General features: G+C 50.1%; 1 protein-coding gene across 1 annotated transcript; it reads left to right on the top strand.

Annotated features, from left to right (window-relative positions):
• The first annotated feature begins 478 nt into the window (after positions 1–478).
• On the top strand, positions 479–14102 carry pycr3 (pyrroline-5-carboxylate reductase 3). The gene is made up of 7 exons (XM_033040934.1): positions 479–518; positions 631–722; positions 2016–2080; positions 2813–2992; positions 5028–5240; positions 9695–9787; positions 13813–14102. Exons 2-7 carry the CDS (start codon positions 644–646, stop codon positions 14023–14025), a joined length of 843 nt encoding a protein of 280 aa, XP_032896825.1. The 5' UTR covers positions 479–518; positions 631–643; the 3' UTR covers positions 14026–14102.
• Positions 14103–20143: the final 6041 nt, after the last annotated feature.

Raw genomic sequence — 20143 nt, 5'->3', positions numbered from 1 at the left:
CCACCCGTCACGTGTCACCCTGGACACCCCCCCCCCATCATGTGTCACCCGGGACCACCCGTCACGTGTCACCCTGGACACCCCCCCCCCCATCATGTGTCACCCGGGACCACCCGTCACGTGTCACCCTGGACACCCCCCCCCATCATGTGTCACCCGGGACCACCCGTCACGTGTCACCCTGGACACCCCCCCCATCATGTGTCACCGGGACCACCCGTCACGTGTCACCCTGGACCCCCCCCCCCGTCACGTGTCAAGATACACCCCGTCACCGCAGTCATGTGTCACCACACACATATCACCCGGGACCCTAACGTCACCCCCCCCTCCGCACGTGTCACCGTGCCCCTCCCCCGTCACGTGGCAGTCGACAACCCTGCCCCCATCACGTGTCACTCTGAGGCAGGAAATCTGCTGAGGCGGCCCGGGAGACACGCCCCCTTCTCCCAGCTGCAGCAAACGCCGTGCAAACTCCTCGGGACCGTGCAAACCCCCCGTCCCCGTGCAAACCCCCCGTCCCCGTGCAAACCCCCCGTCCCCGTGCAAACTCCCCGTCCCCGTGATCTTTGGATCAAACCGTGCAACTTCCCCTTCCTCGTGCAGACCCCCCCCCCGTCCCCGTGCAAACCCCGGCGTCGCCATGGAAGCGGGAGGGAGCGTGGGCCTGGTGGGCGCGGGGAGGATGGCGCTCGCCATCGCCACCGGCATCCTGGCCGCAGGTAAACACGGGGGGAGGGGGCAGGTAGAGGGAATGGGCTTGTGGGGAGACGGTGCAGCGGCAGAGGGAGTGTGCGTGTTTGGGCAGGGAGCGGGTGTTAGGGTGAGGGAAGAGATGGCAGAGGGTGTGGGCTATGGGGGTGGGGGAGAAGGCAAAGGCAGGGATATAGTTTAGTTTAGAGACATAGTGTGGAAACATGCCCTTCGGCAAACTGTAGCAACTTGTACAGACAGCACCCTTGGTCAGGAATGAGCCTGGGTCTCATGGCGCTGTGAGTCAGCAACTCTACCGCTGTGCCGATAGATTTCTCCGGTCCCTCCGTCCCTATTGTTTAATTATTCTGTATTTTTGATTATTCTGTATCTCCTTTTTTTTTTCTATATGCACTACTACTACAGACTGACGCAAAACTGCATTTCGTTGTACCCATACCTAGTATTTGTGCAATGACATTAAAGTTGAATTGAATTGAATTGAAAAGTGTCCAATCCAATTTTTAATCCACTCTACCAAGCCCACATGAATGTCAGAGGTCTTATGTTTTGTGTAAGAAGGAACTGCAGATGCTTGCTTAATCCGAAGATAAGACACAAAATGCTGGAGTAACTTTGCGGGACAGGCAGCATCTCTGGAGAGAAGGAATGGGTGACGTTTCGGGTCGAGACCCTTCTTCAGACTAGTTAAGGATAAGGGAAACGAAAGATATAGACGGTGATGTGGAGAGATAAAGAACAATGAATGAAAGATATGCAAAAAAGTAAAAATAATAAAGGAAACAGGCCATTTGCTGTTTGTAGGGTGAAAATGAGAAGCTAGTGTGACTTGGGTGAGGGAGGGAAAGAGAGGGAATTCCGGGGGGTTACCTGAAGTGAGAGAAATCAATATTCATACCACTGGGCTGTCAGCTGCCCAAGCGAAATATGAGATGCTGTTCCTCCAATTTGCGTTTAGCCTCACTCTGACAATGGAGGAGACCGAGGACAGAAAGGTCTGTGTGGGAATGGGAAGGAGAATTAAAGTGTCCAGCAACCGGGAGATCAGGTTGGTTCAGGTGGACTGAGCGAAGATGTTTTGCGAAACGATCGCCCAGTCTGCGTTTGGTGTCGCCGATGTATAAGAGTCCACATCTTGAACAACGGATACAGTAGATGAGGTTGGAGGAGGTGCAGGTAATGATTTGGATCATCCGATGTTGAGGGATGGTGCTGACTGCTTCACTGGTGGTCAGGCAATGGGAACATCAGGTGCAGGAGCAGAGACCTCAATCTAACACTAAATATATTTTCCTCCTTAGGAAACGTCAAGCCTGAAGCAATAATAGCTTCAGCCCCATCAGACACCAACTTGTGCAAGTTTAAGGTGAGGTGGTGTGGGTAGGCACTGGGTTGTAGCTGTGACTTCAAAGCTTTCATGTATCTTGTGTTTTATGACTGTTGGCAGATCAATTTCCCTCCTGGGATCAATAAAGTTCTATCCTATCGTATTGTAAAGAGACAAAAGGGCTGGTGAGATGGGCAGGCACAACAGTAGCTGTTTGTGGTTTCATAAATAATGTCAAGCTATTTGGTCCCGCACTCCAAAGACGTGCAGGTTTGTAGGTTTATTGGCTTGGTATAATTGTAAATTGTCCGTAGTGTGTGTTGGGTGGTGGTTAGTGTGCGGGGATCGCTGGACCATGCGGACTCGGTGGGCCGAAGGGCCTGTTTCCGCGCTGTATCTCTAAACTCTCTAAACGGAACTATAGCCCCCAATGTTCCCTCTTTGTTATTTGGAAACGCGTCCTTGACCGACCACTGGTCCCTCGCCCCCCCCTCACCCCCAGCACTAACGGCCCCGTCCCACTGTGGTCCCCACCGCAGCCCCGTGTCATTGCGTTCCCCACCACAGCCCCGTCCCACTGTTGTCCCCCCCGTTGCAACGTCCCACTATGGTCCCTACCACAGCCCCGTCCCACTGTGGTCCCCACCGCAGCCCCGTTCCACTGTGGTCCCCACCGCAGCCCGGTTGGTGCCACTGCGGGCCTGATCCCACACTGTGGCTGGGTGAGTGATAATTTGCTAATCTTGTTTCTCTGCCGGTCTCTGCGTGCAGGAAATGGGAATGCGGACCACACACGACAATGACAACGTGGTGAAGAACTGTACCGTCCTCTTCCTGGCTGTCAAGCCTCACCTCCTGACCAACGTCCTGGCGAACATCTGCCCGCTGGTCACACCAGCCCACCTGGTGGTGTCTGTGGCAGCCGGGGTCACGATAGACACACTGGAGAGCGTGAGTAGCTGTGTACGGGCTAGAGATGCTGCTCACTGCCATTGTTCTACTTGTTCATGGCAGCTCTGTTATGCATTGCTTTGCAGAAGTATTGCTTTTTTCTAGGGGGGGGTGGGGAATGAGCGTGGGGATTCCCGGTGTTGCACAAGATCTGCGGCACGGTGGTGCAGCAGTTGAGTTGAGCCAGAGATCCGGGTTCGATCCTAACTACAGGTGCTGTCTTTACGGAGTTTGCACGTTCTCCCTGTGACCTGCGTGGATTTTCTGCGGGTGCTCCGGTTTCCTCCCACACTCCAAAGACGTGCAGGTTTGTAGGTCAATTGTTACTTTTTCACACAGAGGGTGGTGTGTGTATGGAACGAGCTGCCAGAGGAGGTAGTTGAGGCTGGGACTATCCCAACATTTAAGAAACAGTTAGACAGGTACATGGATAGGACAAGTTTGGAGGGATATGAACTAAACGCGGGCAGGTGGGACTAGTGTAGATGGGACATGTTGGCTGCAGTGTGGGCAAGTTCGGCTGAAGGATCTGTTTTCGTGCAGTGTCTCTAAAGTAAAGTAAACGTGTGTGAATAAGGATGTGGTGAGCAATCATCTCCCAGCACTGCGGGCAAGATCGGCTGCCTGTTGTCGGATGCTCCTGAACGAGTGAGTTTTCACCAGCAGTTGACAAAGATGAGGCAGGAGTAAGAACCAGGAGGTGGAACATTTCAATTTTGGTAGACACAAAATGCTGGACGTTTCACAGAGTGCTGGAGTAACTCAGCGGGACAGGCAGCATCTCTGGAGGAATTAACTTTGAGGGCTCCAGTCGCAGAGCCTGTGGATTTAACCATCACGGAGCTGGCTGACTTCGGAGACTGGTGACGTTGCGGCTGCGACTCGACTTCGGAGGCTTCCGATTTGCTGCAACATGTTTCACAAAACATGGGGGGGGATTGTCCCCCACCTCTCAAAACATCTCCCCCCCCCAAGGATTTCCGCCCATGCACATTCCCAATCCTTTCCACTCGTCATTTTAATTTCATCTTCCATACATCTTGTTGTATTTTATCACTGTTGGCAGATCAATTTCCTTCCTGGGATAATTAAAGTTCTGTCGTATCGAATCATAGGGTGAATGCACAGATCTGTTACCCAGGGGAGGGAAGTCGAGTACAGGAGGACATGGGTTTAAGGTGAGAGGGGAGAAGTTTAATGGGGGCAAACCTTTCACACAGAGGCTGGTGAGTTTATGGAACGAGCTGCCTGAGGAAGTAACACAGAGTGCTGGAGTAACTCAGCGGGTCAGGCAGCATCTCTGGAGGTCAGGACCTTTCTTCATCATTCACCAACTCGAAATGTCACCTATCCATGTTCTCCACAGATGCTGCCTGACCCGCTGAGTTACTCCCAACACTCTGCGTTTTACTCAAGATTCACGAATCTGCAGTTCCTTGTGCCGGAGGAGGCAGTTGAGGCAGATACTATAACACTGTTTGAAGGATATTTAGATCAGTATACGGGTCTTGACCCGAAACGTCATCTATTCCTTCTCTCCAGAGATGCTGCCTGTCCCACTGCGTTACTCCAGCATTTTGTGTCTTCTCTCCAGAGATGCTGCCTGACCTGCTGAATTACTCCAGCACTTTGTTTTTCACTCCTGCAGGCAGCTCGTTTCATTTACCCACCACCCTCTGTGTGAAATAGGTTGCTGCTTGGGTTCCTATTAAATATTTCCTCTCTCACTTTAGACTTTAGAGATACAGCGTGGAGACAGGCCCTTCGACCAACCGAGTACAAATGTACAATCTCCGTACAGACAGTGCCTGTAGTCAGGATTGAACCCGGGTCTCCGGCGCTGTGAGGCAACAACTCTACCGCTGCGCCACCATGCCGTATTCTTTTAAGGAGTGATTTTAAAAAATCTCAGGCTAAACGCATGTCTCCTGATTTCCCGTCCCCTCGGGCACTGTGGCCAGCACGGGGGAGTTGGGCCGAGCGGCCTGTTTCTGCACTGCCTGACTCTATGCCTCCACTGTGCCACTCTCCACAGCTTCTACCGCGGGGCTGCAGGGTTCTGCGGATGATGCCCAACCTGCCCTGCACGGTACTGCAAGGTGCCAGTGTGTTCTGCTGCGGGTCCCACGCCACAACGTCCGACGCAGACCTCCTGAAGGGCCTCGTATCTGCCTGCGGCTTGTGCGAAGAAACGCCCGAGTCCTACATCGACATCCACACCGGGGTTAGCGGCAGCGGTGTGGCCTACGTACGTTCACTGTCGTCTACTGAAACAGCACGTAAACAGGCCCTTCAGCCCATCCAGTCCCCGCCATCCCCACACACTGACACCACCCCAACACACACACGTGTGGCAGCATGGCCTACGTACGTTCACTGTCGTCTACTGAAACAGCACGTAAACAGGCCCTTCAGCCCATCCAGTCCCTGCCATCCCCACACACTGACACCACCCCAACACACACACGTGTGGCAGCATGGCCTACGTACGTTCACTGTCGTCTACTGAAACAGCACGTAAACAGGCCCTTCAGCCCATCCAGTCCCTGCCATCCCCACACACTGACACCACCCCAACACACACACGTGTGGCAGCATGGCCTACGTACGTTCACTGTCGTCTACTGAAACAGCACGTAAACAGGCCCTTCAGCCCATCCAGTCCCTGCCATCCCCACACACTGACACCACCCCAACACACACGCGTGTGGCAGCGTGGCCTACGTATGTTCACTGTCGTCTACTGAAACAGCACGTAAACAGGCCCTTCAGCCCATCCAGTCCCTGCCATCCCCACACACTGACACCACCCCAACACACACGCGTGTGGCAGCGTGGCCTACGTACGTTCACTGTTGTTTACTGATACAGCGTGCAAACAGGCCCTTCAGCCCACCCAGTTGCTGCCGACCAGCCATCCCCAGCCCACCCAGTCCCTGCTGACCAGCCATCCCCACACACTGACACCAACCCAACATACACACGTGTGGCAGCGTGGCCTACGTACGTTCACTGTTGTTTACTGATACAGCGTGCAAACAGGCCCTTCAGCCCATCCAGTCCCTGCTGACCAGCGATCCCCAGCCCACCCAGTCCCTGCCGACCAGCCTTCCCCACACACTGACACCAACCCAACACACACGCGTGTGGCAGCGTGGCCTACGTACGTTCACTGTTGTTTACTGATACAGCGTGCAAACAGGCCCTTCAGCCCATCCAGTCCCTGCCGACCAGCCATCCCCTCACACTGACACTGCCCCATCAGACACACATATACAGTGCCCTCCATAATGTTTGGGACAAAGACCCATCATTTATTTATTTGCCTCTGTACTCCACAATTTGAGATTTGTAATAGAAAAAACACCACATGTGGTTAAAGTGCACATTGTCAGATTTTAATAAAGGCCATTTTTATACGTTTTGGTTTCACCATGTAGAAATTACAGCTGTGTTTATACATAGTCCCCACATTTCAGGGCACCATAATGTTTGGGACACAGCAATGTCATGTAAATGAAAGTAGTCATGTTTAGTATTTTGTTGCATATCCTTTCCATGCAATGACTGCTTGAAGTCTGTGATTCATGGACATCACCAGTTGCTGGGTGTCTTCTCTGGTGATGCTCTGCCAGGCCTATATTGCAGCCATCTTTAGCTTATGCTTGTTTTGGGGGCTAGTCCCCTTCAGTTTTCTCTTCAGCATATAAAAGGCATGCTCAATTGGGTTCAGATCAGGTGATTGACTTGGCCACAAGAATTCACCATTTTTTAGCTTTGAAAAACTCCTTTGTTGCTTTAGCAGTATGCTTGGGATAATTGTCTTGCTGTAGAATGAACCGCCGGCCAATGAGTTTTGAGGCATTTGTTTGAACTTGAGCACATAGGATGTGTCTATACACGTCAGAATTCATTATTCTACTACCATCAGCAGTTGTATCATCAATGAAGATAAGTGAGCCAGTACCTTCAGCAGCCATACATGCCCAGGCCATAACACCCCCACCACCGTGTTTCACAGTTGAGGTGATATGCTTTGGATCTTGGGCAGTTCCTTCTCTCCTACATACTTTGCTCTTGCCATCACTCTGATATAAGTTAATCTTCGTCTCATCTGTCCACAAGACCTTTTTCCAGAACTGTGGTTGCTCTTTTAAGTCCTTCTTGGCAAACTGTAACCTGGCCATCCTATTTTTGCGGCTAACCAGTGGTTTGCATCTCGCAGTGTAGTCTCTGTATTTCTGTTCATGAAATCTTCTGCAGACAGTGATCATTGACAAATCCACACCTGAAGAGTGTTTCTGATCTGTCGGACAAGTGTTTGGGGATTTTTCTTTATTATAGAGTGAATTCTTCTGTCATAGCTGTGGAGATCTTCCTTGGCCTGCCAGTCCCTTTGCGATTAGTAAGCTCACCAGTGCTCTCTTACTTCTCAATGATGTTCGAAACAGTTCATTTTAGTAAGCCTAATGTTTGGCTGATGTCTCTCACAGTTTTATTCTTGTTTCTCAGTCTCATAATGGCTTCTTTGACTTTCATTGGCACAACTTTGGTCCTCATGTTGATAAACAGCAATAAAAGTTTCCAAAGCTGATGGAAAGACTGGAGGAAAGACTAGGTGCTGAGAGACAATAGGTGCAGGAGTAGGCCATTCGGCCCTTCGAGCCAGCACCGCCATTCAATATGATCATGGCTGATCATCCACAATCAGTACCCCCTTCCTGCCTTCTCCCCATATCCCCCGACTCCACTATTTTTAAGAGCCCTATCTAGCTCTCTCTTGAAAGTATTCAGAGAACCTGCCTCCACCGCCATCTGAGGCAGAGAATTCCACAGACTCGCAAATCTCTGTGAGAAAAAGTGTTTCCTCGTCTCCGTTCTAAATGGTTTACCCCTTATTCTTAAACTGTGACCCCTGGTTCTGGACTCCCCCAACATCGAGCACACGTTTCCTGCCTCTAGCGTGTCCAAACCCTTAACAATCATATGTCTCAATAAGATCCCCTCTCATCCTTCTAAACTCCAGAGTGTACAAGCCCAGCCGCTCCATTCTCTCAGCATATGACAGTCCCGCCATCCCGAAAAATAGGAAGGATTTTGTAGGAGCAAGGTTTACATGCGTATGGAAAAGGATGGCCTGATTAGGGACAGTCGGCATGATTTTGTAAGCAGCAGGTCATGTCTTAGAGCTTGATCGAGGTGATGAAGATGATCGATGGGGCTGGGGATGGTGGATACATGAACTTTAAGACATCTCGTTGGCTGACCCAGAAGGTCAATAGACAATAGGTGCAGGAGTAGGCCATTCGGCCCTTCGAGCCAGCACCACCATTCAATGTGATCATGGCTGATAATCCCCAATCAGTACCCCGTTCCTGCCTTCTCCCCATATCCCCTGACTCCGCTATTTTTAAGAGCCCTATCTAGCTCTCTTGAAAGCATCCAGAGAACCTGCCTCCACCGCCCCCTTGAGGCAGAGAATTCCACACTCACCACTCTCTCTGAGAAAAAGTGTTTCCTCGTCTCCGTTCTAAATGGCTTACTCCTTATCCTTATCGTTCTGGACTCCCCCAACATCGGGAACATGTTTCCTGCCTCTAGCGTGTCCAAGTCCTTAACAATCTTATATGTTTCAATGAGATATCCTCTCATCCTTCTAAACTCCAGAGTGTACAAGCCCAGCTGCTCCATTCTCTCACCATATGACAGTCCCGCCATCCCTGGAATGAACCTTGTAAACCTACGCTGCACTCCCTCAATAGCAAGAATGTCCTTCCTCAAATTAGGGGACCAAAACTGCACACAATACTCCAGGAGTGGTCTCACTAGGGCTCTGTACAACTGCAGAAGGACCTCTTTGCTGCTATATTCTATTCCTCTTGTTATAAAGGCCAACCTGCCATTCGCTATCTTCACTGCATGCTGTAGCTGCATGCTTACTTTCATACCCCCAGATTCCGTTGTATTTCTCCTTTTCCCAACTTGACGCCATTTAGATAGTAATCTGCCTTCCTGTTTTTGATACCAAAGTGGATAACCTCACATTTATCCGCATTAAACTTTATCTGCCATGCATCTGCCCACTCCCCCAACCTGTCCTGCAATAAGGAGGCATTTAAACACACCTGAGCAATTATAAACACCTGTGAAACCATGTGTCCCAAACATTATGGTGCCCTGAAATGGGGGGACTATGTATAAACACAGTTGTAATTTTTACATGTTGAAATAAAATGTATAAAAATGGCCTTTAGTAAAATCTGACAATGTGCTCTTTAACCACATGTGATGTTTTCTATTACAAATATCAAATTGTGGAGTAGAGAGGCAAATAAATAAATGATGGGTCTTTGTCCCAAACTCTGGTCAACTCATCCCTTCCCGCCAAACCACCCCTTCCCAGGGAACCTTTCCCTGCAACCGCAGGAGATGCAACACCTGTCCCTATACCTCGACTCCGCCCAGGGGTCCCGACAGTCTTTTCAGGTGAAGCAGAGGTGCACTTGCACCTCCTCCAACCTCATCCACTGTATCTGCTGCTCTAGGTGTGGACTCCTGTATATTGGTGAGACCCGGGCGATCGTTTCGCTGAACACCTCCGCTATCTTGTGTTGATGCCCCCAAGTGCTTTAAGTGTGAGATCAGACAAGGCACCCTTTTTAAATGCAGATCCTTCTCTTGCTCTCTCCGCTCCCTCTGTAGGTGTACCTGTTTGCGGAGGCGCTGATAGACGGGGCTGTGAAGATGGGCATGCCGTACGAGTTGTCCAAGAAGCTTGTGGCTCACACTCTGCTGGTAGGTGACCAATCAACGTTGTGTGACCTTCACCCCCTCCCCTGTGGCAAGTGGCCATGCGGCACGGTGCCGCAGCGGTAGAGGTGTTGCCTCACAGTGCTAGAGACCCCGGTTACATCCTGACTACGGATACTGTCTGTCTGTGTGTGTGTGGAGTATGCACGTTCTCCCCATGACCCCGTGGATTCCCTCCAGATGCTCCGGGTTCCTCCCACATTCCAAAGACGTGCTGGTTTGTCGGATAATTGGCCCTCTGTAAATTGCCCCAAGTGTGTGGGATGGACACAAAATGCTGGAGTAACTCAGCGGGACAGGCGGCATCTCTGGAGGAAAGGAATGGATGACAATTCGGGTTGGGACCCTTCTTCAGTCTGATGTCAGGGGAGAGGGAGATCGATATTCAATAGATAATAGGTGCAGGAGGAGGCCATTCAGCCCTTCGAGCCAGCACCGCCATTCAATGTGATCATGGCTGATCATCCCCAATCAGTACCCCGTTCCTGCCTTCTCCCCATATCCCCTGACTCCGCTATTTTTAAGAGCCCTATCTAGCTCTCTCTTGAAAGCTTCCAGAGAACCTGCCTCCACCGGCCTCTGAGGCAGAGAATTCCACAGACTCACCACTCTCTGTGAGGAAAAAGTGTTTCCTCGTCTCCGTTCTAAATGGCTTACTCCTTATTCTTAAACTGTGGCCCCTGGTTCTGGACTCCCCCAACATCGGGAACATGTTTCCTGCCTCTAGGGTGTCCAAACCCTTAATAATCTTATGTGTTTCAATGAGATATTCTCTCATCCTTCTAAACTCCAGAGTGTACAAGCCCAGCTGCTCCATTCTCTCAGCATATGACAGTCCCGCCATCCCGGGACTTAACATTGTAAACCTACGCTGCACTCCCTCAATAGCAAGAATGTCCTTCCGCAAATTAGGGGACCAAAACTGCACACAATACTCCAGGTGTGGTCTCACTAGGGCTCTGTACAACTGCAGAACGACCTCTTTGCTCCTATATTCGATTCCTCTTGTTATAAAGGCCAACATGCCATTTGCTTTCTTCGCTGCCTGCTGTACCTGCATGCTTACTTTCATAGGCTGATGAACAAGGATCGCCAGATCCCGTTGTACTTCCCCTTTTCCCAACTTGACGACATTTAGATAATAATCTGCCTTCCTGTTTTTGCTACCAAAGTGGATAACCTCACATTTATCCGCATTAAATTTCATCTACCATGCATCTGCCCACTCCCCCAACCTGTCCAAGTCACCCCGCATTCTGATAATGTGAGGTGTGAGAACAGGGCAAAGGGGATGGAGATCAAGGAACATGTAGAATGGATCATTGTTAGCAGGGAGAAGACAAAGCAAACAGAGAGAAGGGTTTCTGCCCGAAATGTCACCTATTCCTTCGCTCCATAGATGCTGCCTCTACCGCTGAGTTTCTCCAGCATTTTTGTCTACCATCGATTTTTCCAGCATCTGCAGTTCTTTCTTAAACCAAGATAAAATGTCGTCAGAGACAGTAAGACTGGTCGGAAAACTGGGAAGGGGAGGGATGGAGAGAGGGAAAGCCAGGGTTACTTGAAGTTAGAGAAATTAATGTTCATGCCGCTGGGGTGTAAGCTGAAGTGTGAACGGATGGTCAGTATGGACTCGGTGGGTTGAAGGGCCTGTTGCCATAAACTAAAATGTAGTCTAAAGACGTTGACCAACGGCTACAAGAATAGCTTCCTCCCAGCAGCTATTGTGGGCAGTGGGTGGGAGTTGCAGGGTCAGCCTGGCCAGACCATGTTGTTGATGTCCTCCACCACTCCGTACTGCTGCAGGCCGCCCACAGATGCTGCCAGACTCGCTGAGTTACTCCAGCTGTGTACGTGTGTAAGTTGCTACAGCTCCACCGCCGATCATCTGGCAACTGGTGATCCGGCACCTCCTGTCATCCAGACAAAATTACCAGAGCGCACTTGACATCTCCCCCTGGAAATGTGTGTGTCCCCTAGGCCGGGTGAGGCGGCCGATCTCTACCTGATTGGGACTTCCCAGGGTGAACTTGCCCCTTGCGGCCGGGCCTCTGGAATTCTGGCCCGGCTGGACCCGGCAGATCCATTCCCATAGCCGACTTTGTGGGCTGCTATCTCGCCCTCTTTCCACCCCCCCCCCCCCCCCCACCTCACCTCCACGGCATAGATTGAACCAGGTGTGGGGAACCTGCGGCCTGAAGACCATTAAGTGCGGCCTTCTAGGCTGCATGGGGCCTTCTAGGCCATTAAGTGCGGCCTTTTGAATGAATCCAAATTTTGTAGAACAAATCCTTTTATTTTTATTAATGTTTTTGTTCGTCTTTTATTATTTTTTATTTTTATCTTAAAATGAACGTATTTAAAATACCAAAGAGTAAAAGAAGATTCAACGAAATAATCCTCCCCGACTGACGGCCACAATTAAAACGTTAGTAAGTCATGAGGGCTATTTTAACAAAATAATGTCCATTTTGAAGTATATCTAATTGAAGTTTCTTGGATGCGGCCTTATTAGATTACATGTAATAAATGTCACCATGGGTGACAGAGTCACACAGCTTCTACCCCGCTGTTATCAGACTTCTGAACTAATTTAGTCATAGAGTGATAGTGTGGAAACAGGCCCTTCAGCCCAACTTGCCCACACCGGCCAACATGTCCCATGATAGGCTGCTCTGGACTAGTGTAGCTGAGATGTAACTAGTGTGGCCGGTGTGGGCAAATTGGGCTGAAGGGCCTGTTTCCACACTATTCACTCCAAGTCCCATCTACACTACACTAGTCCCACCTGCCTGTGTTTGACCCATATCCCTCCAAACCTATCCTATCCATGTACCTGTCCCGATGTTTCTTAAACATTGCAATAGTCCCTACCTCAACTATCTCCTCCTGCAGTTTGTTCCATACACCCACCACCCTTTGTGTGGAAAAAGTTCCTATTAAATCTTTCACCCCTCACCTTAAAGCTATGCCTTCTGATTCTCGATTCCACTACTCTGGGCAAAAGACTCTATGCATTCATCCTATTTATTCCTCTCACAATCTTATACACTTCTACAAATTACCCCTCATCCTCCTGCACTCCAAGCAATAAAGCCCTAACCTACACAACCTCTCCCGATAGCTCAGTCTAGTTTTTCGTTAGTTTAGAGATACAGCGTGGACACAGACACTTCAGCCCCCTGAGTCTGCGCCGACCAGTGATCACCTGTATACTAGTTCTATCCTACACACTATGGCCAATTTACAGAAGCCAATTCACCTACAAACCTGTACGTCTTTCGGAGTATGGGAGGGAACCAGAGCACCCGGAGAAAATTCCCGGCATGGCGGGACTGTCATATGTTGAGAGAATGGAGCGATTGGGCTTGTATACACTGGAATTTAGAAGGATGAAACATATAAGATTATGTTAGGGCTTGGACACGCTAGAGGCAGGAAACATGTTCCCGATGTTGGGGGAGTCCAGAACCAGGGGCCACAGTTTAAGAATAAGGAGTAAGCCATTTAGAATGGAGATGAGGAAACACTTTTTCTCACAGAGTTGGGAGTCTGTGGAATTCTCTGCCTCAGAGGCCGGTGGAGGCCGATTCTCTGAATGCTTTCAAGAGAGAGCTAGATAGGGCTCTTAAAGATAGCAGAGTCAGGGGATATGGGGAGAAGGCAGGAACGGGGTACTGATTGTGAATGATCAGCCATGATCACAGTGAATGGCGGTGCTGGCTCGAAGGGCTGAATGGCCTGCTCCTGCACCTATTGTCTATTGTGAAAGCCACATGATTACAGGGAGAACGTTCAAACACCGTACAGATAGTACTCATAGTCAGGATGGAACCTGGGTCCCTTGTGCTGTGAGGCAGCAACTCTACCGCTGTGCCACCGTGCTGCCCATGGTTTGAGACAGAACGGCTCTGGGACCAAGGGTGTCGGATAACTGGTGGTGCATCTGTAATAAAGGTTGCTGTGGGTGACCTCTCTCTCTCTCTCTCTCCCCCCCCCTCTTCCTGCAGGGAGCTGGGAAGATGATGCTGGATTCTGGGGAGCACCCAGCCAAGTTGAAGAATGACGTGTGTACGCCGGGCGGGACCACGGTGCACGGCCTGTACCAGCTGGAGAAGGGCAACCTCCGCAGCACCGTCATGGACGCAGTGGAGGCTGCCACCGGCCATGCCCGCGAGGTGGGCAAACGCTTACAACCCCACCAGGGGCTGGGGCAACGTTGAGTAGGCTCTTCAAGCCAGCATCGCCATTCAATGTTATCATGGCTGATCATCTACAATCGGTACCCCGTTCCTGCCTTCTCCCCATATCCCCTGACTTATTTAGCCCTAAGAGCTAAATCTAACTTGAAAACATCCAGTGAATCAGCCTCCACTGCCTTCAGTGGCAGAGAATTCCCCAGATTCACAACTCTCTGGGTGAAAAGGTTTTTTCTCATCTCAATCCTCAATGGCTTACCCCATTATTTTTAAACCGTGACCCCTGGTTCTGGACTCGTCCAACATCGGGAACATTTTTCCTGCACCTACCCTGTCTAATCCCTTAACATTTTTATATGTTTCTATAAGATCCTCCCTCATCCTTCTAAATTCCAGTGAATACAAGCCCAGTGACCCCACCTCAGGGTCTGGAGAAACCTTAACCCCTGTGCCCCCCAGGAGCCTACGACGCCTGGCCCTGTCGGCTCCACCAGGTCTGGCCCCGGGCTCCAGACCACCAGCTGCATCCGAATCTGTTGAAGAGCTGACGGAAAATGCAACAAACTGCAGGCGCTGGTTTACAGTAAAGACACAAAGTGCTGGAGTAACTCAGCGGGTCAGGCAGCTTTTCTGCAAAACGTGGACAGGTGATGTTTCAGGTTGGGACCCTTCTCCAGACTGATTGTAGTCAGGCACAGATAGCTGGAAGAGAGGGGGGTGAGGGGGTGCAGGACAAAGCCTGGCGAGTGATAGGTGTATACAGGTATGGGAGATTTGTGCACTCATCTGTCAAATCAACCACCCCCCCCCCCCACCTGTATCCATCCATCACCAGGCTTTGATCCCTCCCCACCCCTCTCTTTTTTAGTTCCCCCCCCAACAGTCTGAAGAAGGGTTGCGACTCAAAACGTCACCAATCCATGTTCTCCATAGATGTGTGGGAAGGAACTGCAGATGCTGGTTTAAACTGAAGATAGACACAATAAACGAGTAACTCAGAAGGACAGGCAGTGTCTGAAGAGGAGGAATAGGTGACGTTTCGGGTCGAGACCCTTCTTCAGATGTTCAGAGAGCAACCTCCACAGATGCTGCCTGTTCTGCTGAGTTACTCCAGTACTGTTCAATCTGAGGAAGGGTCCTGACCCAAAACGTCACCTGTCCCTGTTCTCCACAGATGCTGCCTGTCCTGCTGAGTTACGGCATTTTGTGTGTGTGTGTTGCTATTGCAAGTGCTCCTGCTGGTGGTGAAGTTAGTGAGGTGTTCTGATATAAACCTCACTAAACATATGATCTCTACAAATCAACAACACTATCCCCACTGACATGTTTACTGCTGTAAGCCCACTCTGCCTGAGGCGGCTCGGTTGGGTGAAACCACCTTGACTCTGCTTGACCAAGCTCTTTGATACAGCGTGTCCTGTTGGAAAGTGGAAAAGCTTTGCATTTGTTTTTCATTCAGGATTGCACAGATTGTCACACGGTGGGTGGCGCAGCGGGTAGAGCTGCTGCCTCACAGCGCCAGAGATTCAGGTTCAATCCTGACCTCGGGTGCTGTCTGTGTGTGGAATTTGCACGTTCTCCCTGTGACCTGCGTGGGTTTCCTCCCACTTCCCAAAGACATGCAGGTTTGTGGGTTAATTGGCCTCTATATTGCCTGCTAGTGTAGGGGGTGGATGAGAAAATTGGATAACATAAACTAGTGTGAACAGGTGATCAGCCCTTTTCCCTAACAAGTCTGAAGAAGGATCTCGAACCCGAAACATCACCCATTCCTTCTCCAGAGATGCTGCCTGTCCCGCTGAGTTACTCCAGTATTTTGTGTCTGCGAACAGGTGGGTGATCGATGGTCAACATGGGTACAGTGGGCTGAAGGGCCTGTTTCCAATCTATCTCTAAACTAAATGATAAGAAGGAATCATTATTTTTGGAGAAAAAATAATGATGTGTAAAATGTTACAGCTGAGGTCAGACATCTAGGTACCAGTGATCACAGGAGCACCTGATGGCCAGGTGTTGTGATCAGTAAATCATTGTGTGTGTACATGTGCAACAATTATCCACAAGATGGTTCCTGTTGGTAACAAGCAGCTGCAGATGCTGGTTTATACCAAAGACAGACTCAAAATGCTGGAGTAACCCAGCAGGTCAGGCAGCATCTCTGGAGAAAAAGCATAGTTGATGCTTCAGGTTGGGACCTTACTTCAGCCTGAAACATCATCTATCCTTTTTCTCCAGAGATGCTGCTGAGTGACTACAGCACTTTACGTATATAGAATAGAATGCCTTTTATTGTCATTCAGACAGGGTTTGAACAAAATTTCATTCCTACAGTCATGACATTACAAAAAAAACCAAGACACACACTTAACACAATTTACACAAACATCCATCACAGTGAATCTCCAACACCTCCTCACTGTGATGGAAGGCAAAGTCTTATCTCTTCCCTTTGTTCTTCTCCCGTGGCCCAGCAGTCCAACTGCAGCGTCGAGCCGACTGGGGTCACGATGTTAAAGCCCCCGGCGGGCGATGGTAAGTCCCGCGGCTGTTTAAGCCGTGCCGGGCGATGTTAGACCCTGCTCCGAGTCATTTACACGCTGCGATTCCGGCGGGAGAAGTTGCCGTTGCGGGAGCTCCGAAAAGCGGTCACCCACCAGGGACCCGCGAGCTCCCGATGTTCCTGTCCACCGGGCCTGTGGCCGGAGCCTCCGAAGTACCGAAGTCGGGTCGCAGCCGCGCGCCACCACAGCTCTCCCTGCTCCGAAGTCGGCCAGCTCCGCGATGGCGAGTCCGCACGCTCCGCGATTGGAGCCCTCAGGTTGGTTCCGGTTGGAGGCCGCCGCCAGCTCCACGATGTTAGGCCCAACGACACCGGAGACCTGACAGGGAAAAAGTCAGGTCCCCGTACAGGGAAGAGATTAACCGTTCCCCCCACCCACCCCCCACATATACACAGCTAAAAAATAATAAAAATTAAAACCAAAAACATACATCTAACGGGACAAAAATTTAAAAAAGACAGACGGACTGCAGTCGAGCCGCTGCCGTTAGGTGCCGCCACACCAACTATTATAGGTGGTTACTGTTTTTAGTCTGGTTGGTTGATGGATACAGCATGGAAACCAGCCCTTCGGCCCACCGACCCCACACCTATCATCCGTTCACACTGGTTCTACGTTATCCCACTTTCTCATCCGCTCCTGATACACGAGGGGGCAATTTGCAGAGGACCAATTAACCTACAAACCCGCACGTCTTTGGGATGTGGGAGGAAACCAGAGCACCCGGAGAAAACCCACGTGGTCACAGGGAGAACGTGCAAACTCCACACATACAGCAGCCAAGGTCAGGAACTAACCTGGGACTCTGGCACTGTGAGGCCTGCTGGTTAAAGCAGGAAAATATTAAATCTGAAACTTGATAATTTTGTGAACAAACTACCTGTACAATATCTTAAAGATTTTTTTTGTTTACATCAATCGGTTTACATTATTTGATTGGTTAATGATGCAGAATTATGACTGCTTACAGCAGGTTTACTGAGGCATCAGAGGTAATATTCCTCCTTAAGAGAGGACTTGGGTAACCCAGGGACCAGCACATGAATGTTATCAAAATATAAATCAAGCGAATTTGCAAAATAAATGAGGGGAACTGATGCTGACCAGTTGTTCTGGTAGTGAGGCAAGAATGTTGTAATTATTTAATATCAGTTGTCAATAAAGTATAATCATACCAATTAAATTTAGTGCTTGAGGCTCTGTTGAATTAGTTCCAACTCCAGTCTCCAAGATGATTCATTGTACCTGTACGTCTGACTTTCCAAATATCAAAAATACCAGAGGGCATAGGTGAAGGTGAGAAGGACAAAGTTTTTTTACAGAGTGGTGGGTGCCTGGAACGTGATGGTGGTGGAGGCAGATACAATGGTGGTGTTTAAGAAGTTTTTAGTTAGGCACGTGGAAATGTAAGGAATATAATGAATGAATGAATAAGTTTATTGGCCAAGTATTCACATACAAGGAATTTGCCTTGGTGCTCCGCCCACAAATGACAACATGACATACAGTGACAGGACTGACACATAAAACATTCAACAATAATAAAACATTATCGATTAAACATGTGAATTAAATAAAATATCAGAGCAAAAGGAGGCTCTAGATTTTTGGTTATTGAGTAGAGCTACTACTCGAGGAAAAAAGCTGTTTTTATGTCTGGCTGTGGCAGCTTTGACAGTCCGGAGTTGCCTTCCAGAGGGAAGTAATTCGAAGAGTTTGTGGCCAGGGTGAGAGGGGTCAGAGATGATCTTGCCCGCTCGCTTCCTGGCCCTTGCAGTGTACAGTTCGTCAATGGAGGGAAGGTTGCAGCCAATAACTTTCTCAGCTGATCGGACGATTCGCAGCAGCCTCCAGGTGTAGTGCTTGGTGGCTGAGACAAACCAGGCCATGATGGAGAAGGTGACGACAGACTCTACGATGGCCGTATAGAATTGGACCATCATTGCCTGTGGCAGATTGTGCTTCCTCAGCTGCCGCAGGAAGTACATCCTATGTTGTGCCTTTTTGACTGTGGAGTCGATGGTAGCCCCCCAGACACAGCACAGACATAGTGGGCCGAAGGGCCTGTGCTGTGCTGTTCTATGAGACGTCAGCTATCCACGTCCTCCACAGACACTGCCTGACCCTCTGCGTTCCTCCAGCACTTTGTGCTTTGCTTGCGTTCTGATGGTCGTGTGATCAGGTACAGCTTCAGGGTTGAAGGACTGGGGTGGTTCATCCCTACTTTGGTCAACGAGAGTTGTTTTTTAAATGTGCTATAGAAATAAAAGTGACGACTTGGAAATGTCCAATACTCGATGTCCAGCAATTTGGTCATTGGCTGAAAGGTAAGCTCTTGGGAGTTTCATTGTGTTTCCTTTCTGTAGCAGTCATTTAAAACTGGGCACAACCATCGAAGAGGAGCACATACCTTCAAGTTCGGGAGCAGCAGGAGCGGGTTCGGTGATTGGCTGAGGGATTTACTTTGCAGATTGGTTGTGGCGAATTGGCCAATGTTGGTAGTTGGCAAGGTTTGCTGTCGGGGAGCGACCAGTCGGGGAAAGTGCCTTTTGAGAAAAGTGCTAGTCTTCAGCGAGGAGGCTGAGGAGAGGAGACTACGGCAAAAGTTGGAGAGGACGGGATGCGGTGAAGGCATGATGGGTAAGATGATTCAGTGTGAGGTTTGCAGGATGTGGGAGGCCAGGGACACAGATAGAGCCTCTGGCTGCCTCAACTGTGGTAAATGTGTCCCGGTGGAGCTCCTGAATGAACGTATTGGGGAACTGGAGAAGCAGCTGGATGACCTCCGGGCCATCCGGGAAAACGAGAGTTTCGTGGACAGGACCTACAGTGAGGTTGTCACGCCAAGGATACAGGAAGAGCGAAGGTGGGTGTCTGGGAGAAAGGGAAGTAACCGTGGAGTGCAGGAGACTCCAGTGGCTGTGCCAAATGAAAACAGGTACATCCTTTTGGGAGCTGTCGGGGCAGATGACACTTCCAGTCCAAGTGGCGGACAGGTCGGTGGTTCCAATCCTAGCGATGAAACTCGACTAGCGAGACCGACGTCGGGCAGAGCTATAGTGGTGGGTGACACCATTGTCTGCGGTACAGACTGGAGATTCTGAGGCGGCAGGCGAGACTCGAGGATGGAACCCTGGTGCTAGGGTTCAAGATATCACAAACCGATTTCAGAACATCCTCGAGAGAGAAGGTGAACAGCCGGAAGTAGTTGTGCACGTGGGCACAAACGACGTCGGGAAGAAGAGGAAGGAGGTTCTGCAACGTATGTTTAGAGAGTTTGGAAGAAGACTGAAATGCCGGACTTCTAGGGTGGTTATCTCTGGATTGCTTCCAGTACCTCGTACTAGTGAGGACAGGAACAGGGAGATAGGGGATCTGAATGTGTGGCTGGGGGACTGGTGCAGGGAGCAAGGATTTAGATTTATAGACCACTGGGATCTCTTCTGGGAGGGGTGACCTGTACAAAAGGGACGGGTTACAACTTAACTGGAGGGGGACCAACGTTCTGGCAGGCAGGTTTGTTAGTGCTACACGTGTGGGTTTAAACCAAATGTGGGGGGGGGGGAGGGGTTGACAAATTG

This window comes from Amblyraja radiata, chromosome 2 (assembly GCF_010909765.2).
Source record: "Amblyraja radiata isolate CabotCenter1 chromosome 2, sAmbRad1.1.pri, whole genome shotgun sequence".
NCBI classification, from domain to species: domain Eukaryota; kingdom Metazoa; phylum Chordata; class Chondrichthyes; order Rajiformes; family Rajidae; genus Amblyraja; species Amblyraja radiata.
The sequence above is the reverse complement of the archived record's forward strand: the minus strand, read 5'-3'. Positions and strand labels throughout refer to the sequence as shown.